This window comes from Anomaloglossus baeobatrachus, chromosome 12 (assembly GCF_048569485.1).
Source record: "Anomaloglossus baeobatrachus isolate aAnoBae1 chromosome 12, aAnoBae1.hap1, whole genome shotgun sequence".
Lineage (NCBI taxonomy): Eukaryota > Metazoa > Chordata > Amphibia > Anura > Aromobatidae > Anomaloglossus > Anomaloglossus baeobatrachus.
The window spans coordinates 38752972-38773541 of record NC_134364.1 but is presented as its reverse complement, the minus strand read 5'-3'; the positions used below and the strand labels follow the sequence as shown (position 1 = coordinate 38773541).

The following is a 20570-nucleotide window of genomic DNA, read 5'->3' as shown; positions in this document are numbered from 1 at the left end:
TAAATGTCGCCAAAGGCGGGGGAGTCTGCCATCAACCGCGGATGCGGAGAGATAGAGAGAGCTGAGAGTCATGAGGAGACCGCCTTGGTAGCGGTTCCTCCGGCTGCCTTCCTTGGGCGTGATTGAGCCCGGCCGGAATCTGAGCCTGTCTGAGGTTTTGTAGCCCTTTTGCACGAGGACAATTGGGACCTGCCCGAGCTTGGGAAGGACCGAAACCTCGACTGTACTTTTAGGACAGCATTAATAGGGTAAGTCGCAGTGCAGACATTGCGGAGTTACGGACGCCTCTGCGGTACAGATGTACATGTGCTCAAGGCCAGCTGCGTAAGAACAGCTGAAAAGGTTAGGTTGCCTATACGGCTGTGAATGCCGGAGCAACCGACACGCCGATAGCCTCCTAGACAGATTTCAACCAGAGTCCATCTGTCTGTGAATGGCATCTTTAAGTGAAGCCCCATCTCCAGTGCAACTATGGCTCTAGACGCAAGCCTGGAGATTGGAGAATCCACCTTTGGACCCTGGGTCCAGCGCTTGACCACGTCAGGGGAAAAGGGATAACGTGTATCTTAAAAACGTTTGGAGAAGACGCTTATCTGGTAAGCGTGGTGTTTCTGGACTGCTTCTCTGAAGTCAGCGTGGCCAGAAAAATACTCAATATCCGTTTGAGATACTGAAAAGGGACTTCTCCTGCTGTGAAGCTGACTCCTCCACTGGGGGAGCTGAGGGAGAAAGATCCAACCTTCCATTGATGGATGCTATAGGATCATTCCGTATGGCGTTACCATCCGGTGTATCCGGATTGATAGCGATGTCAGGATCAAAGTCCTGGAGAGCTGCCTTATCATACAGAGAGTCCTCCTGGGACCCCCCCGTTCCAAATGAGGTTGGTCAGGAAGATTGCCCATGGCCTGTCTGGACTGCAAGTCTCTATCTTATGACAATATATCTGTCGAAACTGCAACTCCGTCCCTGTCCTTGGGCAGGGATGACAGGTGGTTTCTTTGGCCACGACTAGTAGAGACCCCGGCAGACGAAGTGCTAGAGACCCCGGCAGACGAAGTGCTACAGGGGAGCATGCACACAATGGGACGGTGTCATGAACAGCATCCCATGTAGTAAAAACAGCACTGAAAATCTGTGTTGCTTTTTTGCCGCTGCCGACTAGCCATCTAGAAGTATATAGCCAAGATTGGTGACCGTACAGTGCAATGTATAGCATACAAGCATAAAGTACAAATGAACACTGCAGCACAAGCAATACAAGCAGCATAGAAGCCTGTGCCCTGGCACCTCTGCTCTTCTGCTGCTGTAGACTAGTCATCTAGGGGAATATAGCCCAGAAGAGTGACCATACAGTGCAATGTATAGCATACAAGCACAAGTACAAATGCACACTGCAGCCCATTGCAATACAAGCAGCATAGAAAAAAACCTGTGCCCCAGCACCCTTGGTTTTCTGCTGCTGTAGTCTAGCCATTCCAGGAGAATATAGCTAAGACTAGCGACTGTACAGTGCAGTGTATAGCATACAAGCATAAACACAAATGAACACTTCAGTACGTGCAATACAAGCAGCCTAGAAAGCCTGTGCCTTAGCACACCTGCTTTCCTGCTGCTGATGTGTCGCTCTCCAAGCGGGCATATAGCGACCTATGCAGTTAAAATACACATGTACACACTGCAGTATATATTGGGGTCAGCACTATGTGTGCCGCTTACCGCCCGCCTATAAGCGGGTGTATGGTCGCCACCGTCCTGCCTGGTTGCCGAAAGTCCGAGCTCGGACTGCAGTAATGGCTGCCGGCGTCTTCCCCAGCTCGTGTGAGGAGGGGCGGGCCGTGGGCGTGCCCCAAGTCAGAGCGGGAATCCGGCGTCCGACAGTGTGCAGTGAGAGGGCTGGAGCATGTAAATAAATGATTGCTCAGCGCCTGTCCCCTTCCCTGAGTGACAGGGAGGGGGCGGGAACAAAGCGGCACCAGGCCGCAGAAGCCGGGGACTGGATTTATAAGCGCCGCCGCCGTAAAAGCGCGGTCGGCGCCCAGTCCCCGGCGAACTACAAGTCCCAGCCGCGCCACCGCTCCCGGAGCGTCCGGCGCGGTAGTTCCCAATACACAAAGTCACTCAGCAAAGCTGCAGTGACTGTAACCCTTTACTGTCCCCGGCGCACTAGCACACCCAGCAAGTCTGGAGTGTGCTGTGCCTGTGTGTACGGGGACACAGAGTACCTGTAATGGTGCAGGGCCATGTCCCTGAACGGTACTCCAGCTCCGTATCCAGCAGGTTCAAATGGGTCTGTGGATGGAGCCCGGCGTCAGAGCTTTGAGGCCGGCAGGATCCCACTTCCTCAGAGCCCCCCAGGGGGATGTGGAAGGAAAGCAGCATGTGGGCTCCAGCCGCCGTACCAGCAATAGGTACCTCAACCTTACAACACCATCAACGGGTGAGAAGGGAGCATGCTGGGGGCCCTATATGGGCCCTCTTTTCTTCCATCCGAAATAGTCAGCAGCTACTGCTGACTAAAATCTGTGGAGCTATGCATGGATGTCTGACCTCCTTCGCACAAAGCTTGAAAACTGGAGAACCCGTGACACCACGGGGGGGTATAGCCAGAAGGGGAGGGGCCTTGCACTTTTTAGTGTAGTGCTTTGTGTGGCCTCCGGAGGCAGTAGCTATACCCCAATCGTCTGGGTCTCCCAATAGAGCGCTGAAGAAATAAGGTTTACAACACTGTAATTAAGTATTTGTAAAAGAAAAAATTAAAATATATAATATATATATTCCGTTCACACATTCCATTTGTCTGTTCCATTCTCGTAAAAAACTGAAATATAGAATTCAAGTGCAAAAGTGATCCCTGTGCAGACAGAAGCATTATGGGGTCCATCTGTTGTGTCATTTGTTTTTTTTTTACATTTATCTATTTTGTGTGTCACTTTTGTGAGTTTTTGCTTGTGGTCAATGGCTGGGCCGTATATGACAAAAACTTTAACCAATCTGTGGGTGTGGGATGGGGCATCAAAACCTGACACCCCTGACCGATCAGCTAAAAATCCGCTCTAGAATCCGCTGGACATCGGCAATGAACAGGGTGGAAACCAGCAGACTCTACCTTGGTTAGTGACTGCTGATAAGTACTGCACCCACTAGCTCAGAGACAACTAAAAATGTGAGATTGACTTGTCTTCTGAATTTCCACAAGTTTTCCCACTTTGCAAGGTTTTATATTAGTGACCACTTTTTGAAGAATTACTTGAAATAACGCTTCAAAAAGCGGTCACTAATTTTGGCCATAATTTACCTTTAACTGAACTGACGTATTCATATGTTTGTTAGTTAAGCTTCACAAACTGCAGTAGTCCATTAATAGACGACACCATCTCAATCAATTGAGGACCCAAATTAAAACAAAAACTTTGTATATTTACCTCCTGCAGTGGAACCATTGTTTTGTCACGGTAAAGCCTTTAGCATCTCATCATTGCGGACACCTACTCTGATGCAATATTTATGAGCTGCAGCTAATGAGTAGCTGCTAATTAGCGGCATGCACCTGTGACAAAACGGTCATGTCACCACCGGGAACTGCGGTGCCGACATTACAGGAAAGGCACTACTGTAAGAGGGGAGTATACACAATTTTAATACAGGTCTTGAATTAATTAAAGGGGTTGTTCACTACTCGGACAAGTCCTTCTTAATCACTATATTCCGCCATGTAAAATAAAAATAGCCTGAACCCTATAGAGAATCTATAGGGTATTGCCAAGAGGAAGATGAGAGACACCAGACCCAACAATGCAGACGAGCTGAAGGCTGCTAGCAAAGCAACCTGGGCTTCCATAACACCTCAGCAGTGCCACAGGCTGATCGCCTCCATGCCACATTGATGCTGTAATTCATGTAAATGTTTGTTTGGGGGTTTTTTTGTTTGTTTTTTTTTTTTTTAACTTGAGCAATTTGCATTTTTTTTTTTTTTTTAATGCCCAACCTCCAAGAACACAAATCTGTGGTTTAAATTCATGGCAATTGCCTATTTTGTAACATAAACCAGTTAGCCAAACCACAAGTCCCCATGCAAACACTGCACCCACGGGCGAGTTCATACAGAGGCTGGCCATATATGAAGTGATCTGTATATTCAAATCCTGTAAAATATACACCCCTGTAGTCAAATAACCCGATCTATTAGTTACAGCCTTCACATGCCCAGTATATAGGACTTACGATATACAGTGTTTCATCCACCCCATTTCACGAATGTGTCACATCCACAGTTTCCATCTTATGTGGGAGTGGATTTATTTTCTTTTAATGCTGAAAGGGTTAAGGAATCTTTCCTTTTTGTCTGAGATTACTCATAGCCTTAATCATAGCTGCAGCATCTTATGATCATGCCCTTCTGCCTGCTATATTTATCCACTCCTGGCTTTACTCCATGCCGGTGATAAAGAAGGGAATTTTGTGTTTACTTACCGTAAATTCCTTTTCTTCTAGCTCTAATTGGGAGACCCAGACAATTGGGTGTATAGCTACTGCCTCCGGAGGCCACACAAAGTATTACACTTAAAAGTGTAAGGCCCCTCCCCTTCTGCCTATACACCCTCCGTGGGATCACGGACTCCTCAGTTTTAGTGCAAAAGCAAGAAGGAGGAAAGCCAATAAACTGGTTTAAGTAAATTCAATCCGAAGGAATATCGGAGAACTGAAACCATTCAACATGAACAACATGTGTATACAAAAAAACAGGGCGGGTGCTGGGTCTCCCAATTAGAGCTAGAAGAAAAGGAATTTACGGTAAGTAAACAAAATTCCCTTCTTCTTTGTCGCTCTATTGGGAGACCCAGACAATTGGGATGTCCAAAAGCAATCCCTGGGTGGGTAAAATAATACCTCGTAATAGAGCCGTAAAACGGCCCCTTCCTACAGGTGGGCAACCGCCGCCTGAAGGACTCGTCTGCCTATGCTGGCATCCGCCGAAGCATAGGATGCACCTGATAGTGTTTCGTGAAAGTGTGGAGGCTGGACCAGGTAGCCGCCTGACACACAAGCTGAGCCGTAGCCTGGTGCCTGAAGCCCGGGACTCATACACAGCTGTGGTAGAATGGACCTTCAGCCCTGAGGGAACCGTAAGCCCAGCAGAACGATAAGCTCGAGAATTGGTTCCTTGATCCACCGAGCCAGGCTTGATTTGGAAGCCTGCGACCCTTTACGCTGGCTAGCGACAAGGACAAGAGTGCATCCGAGCGGCGCAGGGACGCCGTACGATCGATGTAGAGTCTGAGTGCTCTCACTAGATCTAATCAAGTGCAAATCCTTTTCACATTGGTGAACTGGATAAAGACAAACAGAGGGTACGGGGATACCCTGATTGAGATGAAAGGGGGGATACCCCCTTAGGGGGAAATTCTGGAACCAGACGCAGAACCCCTTGACCTGGTGAGACACCGGGAAGAGGGCTTTGCACGACAATGCTGCCCCGACAGACACTCTCCTAAGTGAAGTGACTGCTCTTAGGAAAACCACTTTCTGCGAAAGATGTGAGAGAGAAAAAATCCCTCATAGGCTCGAATGGTGGTTTCTGAAGAACCATCAGCACCCTGTTCAAATCACAGGGTTCTAACAGCCGTTTGTAAGGAGAGACTAAGCGGCAAACCCCCTGCAGGAACGTGCGTACCTGAGGAAGTCTTGCTAGGCGCTTCTGAAAAAAAATACAGATAGCGCTGAGATTTGTCCATTAAAGGAGCAGAGCGACAAACCTTTTTCCAACCGAATTGCAGGAAGGAAAGAAAGTAGGCAAGGCAATTGGCCAGGGAGAAACTCCCTGAGCAGAGCACCAAGATAAGAATATCTTCCACGTTCTGTGGTAGATCTTGGCAGATGTGGGTTTTCTGGCCTGTCTCATAGTGGCAATGACCTCTTGAGATAACCCTGCAGATGCTAGGATCCAGGACTCAATGGCCACACCGTCAGGTTGAGGGCCGCAGCATTCCGATGGAAAAACGGCCCTTGAGACAGCTAGTCTGGTCGTTCTGGTAGTGCCCACGGTTGGCCTACCGTGAGATGCCACAGATCCGGGTACCACGACCTCGTTGGCCAGTCTGGAGCGACGAGGAGGGCGCGGCGGCAGTCGGACCTGATCTTGCGCAGCACTCTGGGCAACAGTGCCAGAGGTGGGAACACATAAGGTAGCCGGAACTGCGACCAATCTTGAACTAAGGCGTCCGCCGCCAGAGCTCGGTGATCGTGAGACCGTGCCATGAAAACCGGGACCTTGTTGTTGTGCCGGGACGCCATTAGGTCGACGTCCGGCATCCCCCAGCGGCGACAGATCTCCTGAAACACGTCCGGGTGAAGAGACCATTCTCCTGCGTCCATACCCTGGCGACTGAGGAAGTCTGCTTCCCAGTTTTCTACGCCCGGGATGTGAACTGCGGATATGGTGGATGCCATGTCTTCCACCCCCGTCAGAAACCGCCGGACTTCGTGGAAGGCTTGCCGACTGCGTGTTCCTCCTTGGTGGTTGATGTATGCCACCGCTGTGGAGTTGTCCGACTGGATTCGGATCTGCTTGCCTTCCAGCCACTGCTGGAAGGCTTGTAGGGCAAGATACACTGCTCTGATTTCCAGAACATTGATCTGAAGGGTGGACTCTTGCTGAGTCCACGTACCTTGAGCCCTGTGGTGGAGAAAAACTGCTCCCCACCCTGATAGACTTGCGTCTGTCGTGACCACCGCCCAGGATGGGGGTAGGAAGGACTTTCTTTTTGACAATGAGGTGGGAAGCAGCCACCACCGAAGAGATTCCTTGGCCGCCTGAGAAAGGGGGACGTTCCTGTCGATGGACGTCGACTTCCCGTTCCCTTGGCGGAGAATGTCCCATTGTAGTGGACGCAGATGAAACTGCGCGAAAGGGACTGCCTCCATTGTTGCTACCATCTTCCCTAGGAAGTGCATGAGGCGCCTCAAGGGGTGCGACTGGCCTTGAAGGAGAGATTGCACCCCTGTCTGTAGTGGACGCTGTTTGTCCAGCGGAAGCTTCACTATCGCTGAGAGAGTATGAAAACTCCATGCCAAGATATGTTAGCGATTGGGTCGGGGTCAGATTTGACTTTGAAAAGTTGATGATCCCCCCGAAAGTCAGGAGAGTCTCCAGCGGAACGTTCAGGCTGTGTTGGCATGCCTCTTGAGAGGGTGCCTTGACAAGTAGAACGTCCAAGTAAGGGATCACAGAGTGACCCTGAGAGTGCAGGATTGCTACTACTGCTGCCATGACCTTGGTGAAGACCCGTGGGGCTGTCGCCAGCCCGAAAGGCAGAGCTACGAACTGAAGGTGTTCGTCTCGTATAACGAAGCATAGAAAAACGCTGGTGCTCTGGAGCAATCGGCACGTGGAGATAAGCATCCTTGATGTCTATTGACGCTAGGAAATCTCCTTGAGACATTGAGGCGATGACGGAGCGGAGGGATTCCATCCGGAACCGCCTGGTTTTTACGTGCTTGTTGAGCAGTTTTAGGTCCAGAACGGGACGGAAAGACCCGTCCTTTTTTGGCACCACAAACAAATTGGAGTAAAAACCGTGACCTTGCTCCTGAAGATGAACAGGGAACACCACTCCTTCTGCCTTTAGAGTGCACACCGCTTGCAGAAGAGCATCGGCTCGGTCGGGAGGTGGAGAAGTTCTGAAGAATCGAGTTGGAGGACGAGAACTGAACTCTATCCTGTACCCGTGAGACAGAATGTCTCTCACCCAACGATCTTTTACCTGTGGCAGTCAGGTGTCGCAACAGCGGGAGAGCCTGCCACCGACCGAGGATGCGGTGTGAGGAGACCGAAAGTCATGAGGAAGCCGCCTTGATTTAGGCCGCCATGAATCGGAATTCCTCTGATCCTTCTGAGGCCTATTGGACGAGGAGAATTGAACCTGCCCGCGCCCCGCAAGGACCGAAACCTCGACTGTCCCCTCCTCTGTTGGGGTATGTCGGTTTAGCCTGAGGAAAAGATGTATCTTTTTCCTTGGATTGTTTGATGAATTCATCCAGTCGCTCACCAAAACAAGCGGTCGCCAGAGATTGTCAAACTGGTTAAGCACTTTTTTGGAAGCAGAATCTGCCTTCCATTCCCGCAACTTCAAGGCTCTGCGTATTAACACTGAATTGTCGGACGCAACTGCCTTCCGGCTCGCCGAGTCCAGGACAGCATTAATGGCGTATGACGCAAACGCTGACGTTTGAGAAGGGAAGACGCAGTCTGTGGCGCAGACCGCCTCAATGGAGCGCCCAGACGGCTGCGAAAGTGGAGCAAAAGACGCGCCAATAGCTTCATAGATGGATTTCAACCAGAGCTCCATCTGTCTGTCAGCGGCATCTATGAGTGAAGCCATATCTTCCGCTGCAACTAAGGATTTAGCCGCTGGAGATAGGAGGGTCCACCCTGGAACACTGAACCTAGCCCTCGACAACGTCAAAAGGGAAGGAATAACGTGTATCCTTAAGGCGCTTGGAAAAAAGCGATATCTGGTTCTGGACTGCCTCCCTGAAGTCAGAGCGACCCAGAAACGTACTCAATGTATGCTTGGGGAACCTGAAACGGAACTTCTCCTGCTGAGAAGCTGACTCCTCAAGCGTAGGAGCTGAGGGAGAAAAAACCAACATTTGATTGATGGACGCCGTAAGATCGATCACTACGGTGTCACAAACAGGTGTATCCAGGTAGAGAACGTTCTCAGGATCAGAATCCTGATCAGATACCTCCGCCTCATCATAGAGAGAGTCCCCATGCTGAGACCCTGAATATGTCGAGGGATGCTCCCAGCGAGGTCGCTTAGGGGGCCTGGGACTGCGTCCGAGTCAGACCCCTCACCCTGAGATCTATGAGACACTCCCGGAGCACATTGTTGTACCAACTGGGGAGGGGGGACCAGGGGGCAATGAATGAACAGTGCCCATGGTCTGAGAGACCTGTCTGGACTGCAAGGCTTCTAGTATCATAGCCATAGTCCCAGAAAGTTTGTCAGTAAATACTGCAAACTCCGTCCCTGTCACCTGGACTATTAGCAGAGATTCCGGCTGAGTACGTGCCACAGGGGCCGAGCATATCATACAATGGGGGTCCATGTAACCTGCCGGCAGTATAGCCGTACATGCTGTACAGGCTGTATAGAAAACCTGTGCTTCTGCACCCTTGTTTTTCACAGACGATATGCTGTTATCTCCTCCGAACAATCAAGGAGGGTATATAGCCAAAATACAAAACAGCGACCGAACAGTGCAATGTATAGCGTACAAGCATATATCTATATGTGCACTTCGGCACTAGTGGGGTCAGCACCACAGGTGCTGGTTACCTCCCGCTCACAGCGATTGTGTGACCATCAGAGTCCCTGCCAGGGTCTTCCCAAACTTGTCTCTTTTCTCAGCCACAGATAAAACTGACAGGAATGGCTGCCGGCGTCCTGTGTAGAGGAGGAGGCCGTGGGCGTGCCCCAGAAAGTGCGGGAATCCGGTTTCACAGTGTATACAGTGAGAGGGGTGGAGTATGCAAAGCATACTCCAGCTCTCAGCGCTGCCGTGCTGTGCAGCGTCACGCCCTTACCCTGACTGGCAGGCCTGTGGGCGGTAACGAAGTGAGACTAGGCCGCACAAGCCGGGGACTAGAGTGATAAGCGCGGCCGGCATATAAGCCCTGGTCGGCGCGGAAGTCCCCGGCGCACCACAAGTCACAGCCGCGCCTGAGATAAAAATGGCAGCGGCGGTTAGCGCGGTAGTCCCCCAATACTCTAACACACCCAGCTATGCTGTAGTGTGCGATGGCACCAGTGCGGGCAGCGCCGCCGTCCCTGGCGCACTAACACACCCAGCAGTGCTGCCGTGTGTCTGTGCGCGGTCCCCACGGGGACACAGAGTACCTCAACGTAGCAGGGCCATGTCCCTGAGGATACTCCGCTCCATGTCCAGCAGATTCCCGGGGGCTGTGGATGGAGCACGGCCTCAGTGCCTGGAGACCGATAAGATCCCACTTCACCCAGAGCCCTAAGGGGATGGGGAAGGAAAACAGCATGTGGGCTCCAGCCTCCGTACCCGCAATGGGTACCTCAACCTTAACAAACACCGCCGACAAAAAGTGGGGTGAGAAGGGAGCATGCTGGGGGCCCTAGTATGGGCCCTCTTTTCTTCCATCCGACATAGTCAGCAGCTGCTGCTGACTAAACAGTGGAGCTATGCGTGGAATGTCTGACCTCCTTCGCACAAAGCATGAAAACTGAGGAGTCCGTGATCCCACGGAGGGTGTATAGGCAGAAGGGGAGGGGCCTTACACTTTTAAGTGTAATACTTTGTGTGGCCTCCGGAGGCAGTAGCTATACACCCAATTGTCTGGGTCTCCCAATAGAGCGACAAAGAAATCTCTGTACTGCCCACTTTTAAAGGAGCCTGTCTCTGGATTTGCTGAGGTGTTTCAGTTGCAGCTGTGATGTTCGTGCTGAAGAAACCTAGGACCGATATTTGTTGTGTCTTTCCCCACCACATTTGTCTTACTTTCTTTGTGTTGTTTTATTGTAGTAGTGGGCCTAGTGTATCACTGACTTACTCACTAGTTCAGGTTAAGTTCAGGGTCAGCGAGGGCTTAGGCAAGTGACGGCGCATAGGGGTGAGGTGGGCAGTTGAAGACCTATCTAGGGACGTTAGAGAGCGGAGAGCAGTCACAGGTGAGTGTGAGGTGATTACCCCTCTCCCTTATTGCCAGGTAATTGCCTCTAAATCTTCCCTAGTTTTCCCCCATGTGCTGCAGTGCATGCCTTAGTTTGACACCCCAATGCTGCGATCACAGTTAACCCCTACAAACTTTTGATGTGACAGCTGAAATCAATATCTATAAATGGACATATTAGTAAACAAAGTGTGCATGGGGAAAACACGTGTGTGTGTGTATATATATATATTATATATATATATATATATATTTATACACACATACATTTATACACACACATACATTTATACACACAGTGGTGTTCATAAGTCATACTTAGTGACTCAGTCATTTCATACTTCTGCATCTCTACAGTGAAACTGGTGGAACATATATGTTTTTGTAATCCCTCATTGTATGCCATACTCATTTTTGAATGTCCCAAGTGTATAAATTGTTATGGAATGTGAATTTTTGATATTTCTTTTTACAGCATGACCATACCTACACCAGTACAGTGTGTAGAATGGTGAACAGGTTTCTAAGTTCATTAACTTCCAATGCAAGTTCACACAGACTTAAATTTTACTTTTTAAGATTTATTATTTTTTATGTAATTCAGAGTCAGGGCCTTTTGAGTGCATCTTTAGCGCCTAATACTTTATTGGCCAGCCTTTGCATCTCTGTGGCATTGAGTGAACAAGCTTCTGCAGATGTTCACCAGTGATGATGTGGTTCCAGGCCTGTATCAGAGCCTCAATCAACTCTCTCTTGGTCCTTGGCTGTTTTTTAGATATCTCTATTGATACCTTGTGCCACAAATTTTCAATTGGATTGAGGTCCGAGGACTGAGCTGGCCAGTCAATAGTAGCCACCTTGTTCTTTTTTTTTCCATTCCGTTACTGTCTTAGCTCTGTGACAAGGAGCATTATCATCCTGGAAGATATAATCCCCTGAAAACAGGTGTTGAGCAGAAGACAGCATTTTCTTATTAAGGATGTCTATGTATTTTTTTTTTTTGCATTAACCATACCCTCCACAATATGAAGCCTTCCACCACCATTGGCTGCCATACAGCCAGAGACCATTAATTTCATCAGATGTTTCACAGAGAAGCTCAAACACTCTGGCTTGTACTCTTCATGTGGAAACCTTCTCACATAAGACTTGCCATCATTTCCTAAAATGCAAAAATGGCTTTCATCACTCAATAGCACTTTTTCCCACTCCTCCTTCCTTCATTTTGAATATTTCAATGCTCACAGTTTTCGCCTTTGTCTTTGTATGGCTGTCATCAATGGCTTCTTTCGGGCCTTGCACCCTCTCAATCCTGCTTCTAAACATCTCTTCCTAACAGTTGATGTTGCTCAATATTGCACTTTTCTTGCCATTCTCGCAGAAGCTGAGGAGAGGTGAGATTTCCATTGGCGAGGGATGTTCTTATAAGTACTCTATCCTCCCTTTTTTTTTTGACTTTCTGGGCCGACCAGATCTGGGCCTGTCCTGGGTAATTCCAAGCTGCTTATGTTTCTGCAAAATTCTTACAACTGTACTCTGATTAAAGCAGACCTTCCTTGTGATCTGGGGGGCAAGTATAAGGGGTACTTCACACACAGCGAGATCGCTACTGAAATCGCTGCTGAGTCAAGTTTTTTGTGACCTCATTAGCGATCTCGCTGTGTGTGACACTGAGCAGCGATCTGGCCCCTGCTGTGAGATCGCTGCTCGTTACACACAGCCCTGGTTCGTTTTTTTATTGTTGCTCTCTCGCTGTCACACACAGCGATGTGTGCTTATCAGCGGGAGAGCAACAATCCTGAATGTGCAGGGAGCAGGAGCCGGCGTCTGACAGCCTGCGGTAAGCTGTAACCAAGGTAAACATCGGGTAACCAAGGTGGTTACCCGATATTTACCTTAGTTACCAGCCTCCGCAGCTCTCACGCTGCCAGTGCCGGCTCCTGGCTCCCTGCACACGCTAAGTTAAGCGGTGTGAGCTGGTAACTAAGGTAAACATCGGGTAACCATACCCGATGTTTACCTTAGTTACCAGTGTCCGCAGCTTCCAGACGCCGGCTCCGTGCAAGCGCAGCGTCGCTTGCACGTCGCTGCTGGCTGGGGGCTGGTCGCTGCTAAGATCTGCCTGACTGACAGCTCACCAGCGACCATGTAGCGATGCAGCAGCGATCCTGACCAGGTCAGATCGCTGGTCGGATCGCTGCTGCATCGCTAAAGTGTGAAGGTATCCTAACCCTCTTCATGTAGCACCACAACTCGCACACGATCCTCCGCTGACAAAAATCTGAAAGCTCCCATCATAAAGCTCTACAGTATGATTCACTAGATAGACCTACAGATAAAACAAACTAAGCAGCAGATGTGATGCAATGTAATGGAATGTGATTGGCTGCCATATCCAGGTTATGATTGGTCACAAGAACCTCATCTGTGATTGGCTAATTTTGGATCTGAAGCTGTACAATATTTAGTTGTGCTTTCAATTCCCATATTGTTGCAATAATTTCAGGCAAAACTGCTTCAAAAAGCTAAAAATATTCTAGGCAGAGAATGCAAAATAATTTTCTGAACAAAACCATATATAATATGTCATATTAGCATCGAAGATATTCGACAGAAAACGTTTAAAACTTGAAAAATCAATTTATCCTATGCAGGACTTATGAACGTACGTGTATGTGTGTGTGTGTGTGTGTGTGTGTGTGTGTGTGTGTGTAAGTAAAAAAAAATAAATTATATATATATATATATATATATATATATATATATATATATATATATATATATATATATATATATATATATATATATATATATATATATATATATATATATATATATATATATATATATATATATATACACACACACACACACACATATATATACATATACACACACACACACACACACATACATATATACACACACACACACACACACACACATACATATATATATATATATACATATACGCACACATTTTTAATCTTATGATTTGTGCTATTGTACATTGCATGCTTTTTTTATATTCCCCTACTTTAGTTGGCACACTATTTATTGGGCCTATACCTGTCATACATGTGTTTAGTGCCTAATAATTACTGGTGTGCTCCTTCCTCTGCTATATCTAATTTGGTGTATTACACTCATAGCACTTGTTATTATGTTGGTTATTGATTAACCAGTTTGGTGCCAGTGTATTTTGATCCACATGTCTAATCTCCTTATGCTTTTAATATTTTCTGATTAATAAACTTTTTTTAAAAAAATTATTTATATATATTTTTTTTATTATATTTTTTATTAGTTCTTTTTTTTCCTGTGGCTGAAACTAAATGTTTATCCAGGTAGTGTGACTGCATTAGTTAACATGTATTATGTATCCAAAGCACTTCGATTGAATAAATTCCAAAGCAGATTTATAAAATTAACAGATACAATAAAACATAAGCATCAAATGAAATAAATATTAACTCACAGTCACGTTTTGTTCAATTTTTTTTTTTTTAAATTAAATTATTTTGGAATCAACTGATAACATTCCAATGTTCGGCATGTCGCCCAAGTGTCTAAACAGCACAAGAAACATATAGCAAAATGATCAATACACACAGCTTTTCCTGAGCTTCTATACCTAATCGAATACAAAAAAGAAAAATGTTTTTAAATAAATAAGAATTTCAGGATAAAAAAAAATATAAATAAAGTAAAGGCAATGTAAAAAAAAAAAAAAAAAATCCAAAACATTCATATTAAAATGGGCTTTTCTTGCAAGTGTCGACCACACTTTCTGGAGGCCAATAAATTCAAAATCATCATTTCTATAGAAAGATTGAGGCAGGGAGTATAAGAATCGTATTAAAAAACACAGCTACAAGGTTTTCTTACACTGTGAAAATGCATGGATATCAATCTATTAAACCAACAAATTTGACAACACATATGTATAGTTCATTGCCACAGTTAGAAATACTCAAAACGTCCATTGTATATTGAAGGGAGGATAAAACCAGGAAAGGAAAAAAATAGTTTGGATGTGATTAAACAGTGGCAGAAGCTTCGCTCAGATTGAAGTCATTCATTCATTAAACTCAATGAGAAGTGGGCCCGTCTTATTGGAATCAAACACGCCTGCTATCAATCTACTTTCTGGCTTTTATTAAAAAAAAATAAATAAAAAAAAAAAAAAAAAAAAAAGATACCCAGTAATCTGACATAACGTCTAAATCCGCTCAGAAACATTAATCAGGTGTGACTGCAGTTAATCTTCGTTGACCATTTTACTCCCAGGTCATAGTCCCCAAGGTGAGTGGTAAGACCCCATGCACATTAGGCTAAAGTGGGCTGAACCCGCCGATATCGACCAGCTGTCTTATATGTATGGGGGCTTCTGATAATCTGCTTTTCTCCAATCTATTTGCTGCCTTCAGCTGCAATGGTAGCAGAATGTACTCATACGGAGTACAGATGATGGCAGTGAAAGTCAGCACCTGCTGCTGTAAGAGATCATTCTGATCAGCACAGCCCTCATAGGTGCTGACTCACGATAGGAGAATTGATTTGTAGGACTGATCCATCAGCCAGGTCAGTAATCTGTGACTGAACAGGAGGCTTGTGAATCTCCTTCATTGCTGGCTCTCCTTTTGATTAGTCGGACTGGCACAACGTTATCATTATGGCGTCTTGCACACCCGACATCGTGCCACCTTGGTCCATCGACAGAAGAACAGGAAGGTAAGGAGATTCATAGGCCTCCCCTCCAGCAGTTCTAGATTACTGACCTGGTGGATGGAGACTTGAAAATATATTCTCCCAATTCTAGTGCTAACCTATTCACTACCATCATCTGTACTCCAGAAGAGACCGTACTGATAGAAAGTGCTGCAAAAGTCAGGTAAATAGACTGGGGAGAAAGCAGGGGTTTAGAGCAACCTACATGCAATTTATTTATTTTAACAAAAATGAAGGCAAATTCCTTAAAAAGGGACTGTCACCAGGTTTCTGCCTTTAGTCTGTGAGCAGCATAATGTAGGGGCAAAGATCCTGATTCCAGCAATGTGTCACATACTGGGCTGCTCAGTGTAGTTTTGATAAAATCACTGATTAATCAGCAGTAGATCATCATTACAGGACTACTTGGCGTGCTGCCAAGGAGTCCAGCATACTAATGAGCTCTGTGTAAGGCCAGAGTCACACTTGCGAGTGCCTCACATCGCATCAGCCGGAACAGCTGTACACTCCCCTGACAGGAGCGTCTCGGCTGCATAGAGATACATGCAACCGACCTGCTCCTGTCAGGGGAGTGTGCGTGCGGCTGTGCTGGGTGATGCGACGCGAGACTCAAACGAGTTACACGCGAGGCACTTACATTTTATCACAATGACAGCAAACAGCTCAGTAAGTGACACATCGCTGGAATCTGGGTGTCTCTGCCCCTACAATATGCTGCTCTCAGATGGGAGAGTAAAAACCTGGTGACAGGTCCCTTTGAAAGTGATTTGCACAGTTTTATAATGTTCCATGAATATGAATGTTTAGTTACTTTGTAAGGATGGTTTCTTTTGCAGCAAAACACTGCAACTGTGAGTCAATGGAAAATCTGAAAACATACAACAAACCATTTGTTTTTGTTGCATTTTTTTCTCTCCAAATTTAGCATACTACAAGTAATGGCTTTTATATAGGTTTCTATATATAAAAAAAAAAAAAAAAAAAAAGTAAAATGTATATAATCATATAATCTGCCCACTCCCCTCCTCCCCCCTCCCAAAAAAACTGCTTGTAAAAATAAAACATATGAGAATGATAGAAACTTTTTAAACTTTTTATAAGGCAGCAAAAATCTGCAAAATAATTGGGTATGAAGTAGGTCAGATACATTGGAATTTTGCACAAAATAGTTGCAATAATCACAATGTTCACATGAATGGTAATACACAGTGGAAATTTCTTTCCAGGAACCGATCCACACCCTGCAGAAAAATAAAAAAATCCATATTTTTGCTGTGGATTTACAGCATAGGTTTCAGTAAACCCTGTAGGAGTTTAACAGCAGCATAGTCCGCACAACCTGGTGCAATTTTTCTCCCCTCCACTGCTGAGAAGTCCCATATAAAAACATTCCCTAACAAAGTGTTATCCTATCGGAAGAACACCTTTTCCAAATGGGTAGGTCGGGATTGATGGAAGCAGATCCTCCCTTCCCAGCGGTGATTGCAAGGAGAAGCAGCGGGGGAAAAAAACAAAAAAGGGGGTATTACATGGCACCCATTAAAATGAATGGACGCCATGAAATGCTTATTCAAGTTGTTGCTTTTTGCAGCAGCTTTCTGTGTTGGCTGATGAGAGGGCGTTTTAGACGGGGGAGCGCCGTCCGCGGGGGAGCGCCGTCCGCAGAGGAGCGCCGACCGCAGAGGAGCTCCTTCCCAGTGGTGATTACAAAGAGAAGCAGCAGAAAAGAATGGGATATTACAGGCACCCATTAAAATTAATGGCCTCCATGAAATGCTTATTCAAGTTGTTGCTTTTTGCAGCAGCTTTTTGTGTTGGCTAATGAGGGGGGTGTTTTAGACAGAGGAGCGCCGTCCACAGAGGAGCGCCGTCCACAGAGGAGCGCCGTCCACAGAGGAGCGCCCTCCCAGCGGTGATTACAAAGAGAAGCAGCAGAAAAGAATGGGCTATTACATGGCACCCATTAAAATGAATGGCCTCCATGAAATGCTTATTCAAGTTGTTGCTTTTTGCAGCAGCTTTTTAGGTTGGCTAATGAGGGGGGCGTTTTAGGCGTCAGCAGAGGAGCGCCGTCCACAGAGGAGCGCCGTCCACAGAGGAGCGCCGTCCACAGAGGAGCGCCGTCCACAGAGGAGCGCCGTCCAGGAGCTCCCTTCCCAGCGGTAATTAGAAGGTGAAGCAGCAGAAAAGAATGGGGGTATTACATGGCACCCATTAAAATGAATGGCCTCCATGAAATGCTTATTCAAGTTGTTGCTTTTTGCAGCAGCTTTTTATGTTGGCTAATGAGGGGAGCGTTTTAGGCGTGAGAGCGCCGTCCACAGAGGAGCGCCGTCGACTTAGCAGCGCCGTCCACAGAGGAGCGCCGTCGACTTAGCAGCGCCGTCCACAGAGGAGCTCCCCTCCCAGCGGTGATTAGAAGGTGAAGCAGCAGAAAAGAATGGGGGTATTATATGGCACCCATTAAAATGAAAGGCCGCCATGAAATGCTTATTCAAGTTGTTGCTTTTTGCAGCAGCTTTCTGTGATGGCTAATGAGGGGGTGCTTCAGGCGGAGGAGCAGTGCCCATGGACGAGGGTTACTTTAATTAGACAGGCCACTATATATTGTGCAAAGACACTATTCCCTTAGGCAGAGCTAGCACCAGCTCTCCTAAACACCCTGTAATATATTTTGGATAATTTATATACTTTTAAGGGGATTTGGTGGATACTTACCCTGGGTTTCAGGGAATATAAATGTATACAGATATATATTGTGTAGAAGTCCCAACATTTGCCCACTTTCCTGAAAGTAAAATATACAGATACATATATGATGCAGCAGATTACAAGCAGGCGTTTCATTTTCAGGGAATACCGCATTTTATTTTTTTTAGGAAAACTGAATCAATGGCTACAATAAGCCACTGCTGTATAGACCAATGGCCAAAGCCACATTTAGGGGGGATTCTAAAGAGCGAGGAAAGAAGGGAAATGAAGAGACAGCACGGGGGCTTAGATTGAATAAAAAATCAATTTAAATTATGTCATTTCTGTATATTTTTATATATTTCTATCTTTATAAATAAACACTCTGACCAATAGCAGATTTATTATCTTAGTGCACTGTCGTAGGAAAATGGTTTAGTGCAGTTTCCAAAAATAAAAAAAAAAAATTAAATTTGAGAAAAAAAAAAAATACGCAGTTAAGAAAAAAAATCTGCACTTTTTAAAAGAAATGTAGTATGAAAAAAAAACAAAACACAACATGCTACAGTATGAGAGGCAATTGTTTTTGGCAAATAAATTAGAAAAATACGAAGATCATATTCTGCATGGAGAAATTCAATAGGTTTCGGACTTAAAGCATATGAAATGCATAGCATTATTCCATTATACATATGAGATAACGGTCTTATAGGTTTTTTTTCTCTGTTTATACTCTTTATGCAGGTGAACATCCGCAGATTATTAAAACAAACGCAGAAAAAAAAATAAGAATAATCATTTTACAGATTTGGGCCACGTCAGAGCCCTTCTCCATCTTGAACTCAGTCCCCAAACAGTTTTTTTTTGTTTTTTTTAAAGTTCATTCCTGTCTGAAAGCTTGAAAGGATGTCTGAACCGCAGAGTCACACTTCGGCCCCAAGCTCAAGCACCCCAGTCTCAATCACAGCAACATATTTGTCCTCAATCTTAATCAGCAGGATAGTTTTGTCAATGTGGGACCTATTACAAGGGTCTCTGCTGCAAGGCACCCAGCGGTGAATTACCTGTGGAGAAGCGACACAAAAAGAACAGAACGAGACAGAAAGAGAGGAGGGAAGAGATCAAAAGAGAGACTAGCATTAGATGGCGGTCTGCTCAAGTCACTCGCAATATCATTTGGCCTTTTTTTTTTCCAGAAAGATTAAAATCAAAATACATTTGTTTTTGCTATACATCACTTGTTATTCTCAGCCATTAATGCATTAAAAATAGGTGTAATTTTAAATATTTGCACAGACAGGAGAAGTTAATGGACGTTACAAGTCAAAATGCGCGTCGGGGCTGGAATCATGGTTTACAATGCCTTTACTTTCCCTTTTCTAACCTGAACGCTGCAATTTAAATTGGGAGATTTCACATCAGAATTAAAATCGAGAACAAAACTAACATTTAAAGACTTTAAGATGTTTCATTTTTTATGGTATAATAAAGGGTAGAATTGAGGCGGTAGAAGGTGGCAGTAACTCAAAACCATTTTCTGTGGGATATGCGTTTAGGAATCTGCCGTGTAACGTTTTCCATACACATTAGCTAAAGTTGAATGATCACGCCAATTTCAGCTGACCATCTAATACGTTTATGCACCAGCCGACTGATTATGTTAAAGGAAACCTGTCAGGTGCAATATGCAGCCAGAGCCACGAGCAGTTGTGGGTGCATATTGCTAATCCCTGCCTAACTGTCCCTGTATACACTAGCACAGATAAAGAGAGCTTTAGAAAAAGTATTTCTAAAGATACTTTATGATATGCTAATGAGCACAGGGACTAGTCACAAGGGCGATACCGTGTTTTTCCAAAAATAAGACCTCCCCCAAAAATAAGCCCTAGCAGGGATTTTCAGCATTTTCGGAGAAAGGCTTAAATATAAGCCCTAGTCCCGGATCAATAATGAAGTGTCCGTGCAGCTAAAAAAGATACAGATACTGCAGGACACTTCATTATTGACAGCGGCACCCGGCAATTACACTCACCAGACACCGAGCAGAGGACCTGCAGTGATCACACACCCACACACACACACACACACACAATCAGATCTCACACACACACACCAGATCTCACACACAAACATCGGATCGCACACACAGTCAGATCGCACAAACATCGGCTCACACGCAAACAACAAATCACACACAAACATCGGATCGCACACACAGTCAGATCGCACAGACAAACATCGGCTCACACGCAAACAACAAATCACACACACACACAAACATCGGATCGCACACACATCAGATCGCATACACACTCATCTCATCCAGTGACACCGATCTCTTCTCGCCGGGAGAATCCTAAGAGGCAGTGCTGTGCAGCGCGACGAACAGGACCTGCGGCCAGACATGTGACTTGCTCTCATTCTCTGCTGCCGTAAGTGCTGG

The 20570-nt window shown here is 45.9% G+C and overlaps 1 protein-coding gene across 5 annotated transcripts in view; it reads right to left on the bottom strand.

Annotated features, from left to right (window-relative positions):
• Positions 1–14037: 14037 nt before the first annotated feature.
• PCNX1 (pecanex 1) overlaps positions 14038–20570 on the bottom strand; it is a 189466-nt gene continuing 182933 nt past the window's right edge. For all 5 annotated transcript variants that reach the window (XM_075330244.1, XM_075330245.1, XM_075330246.1 and 2 more), the window contains one exon: positions 14038–19191. In XM_075330244.1, coding sequence (XP_075186359.1) covers positions 19051–19191 — 141 coding nt within the window. In that variant the 3' untranslated portion in view covers positions 14038–19050. The remainder of the gene's footprint in view (positions 19192–20570) is intronic.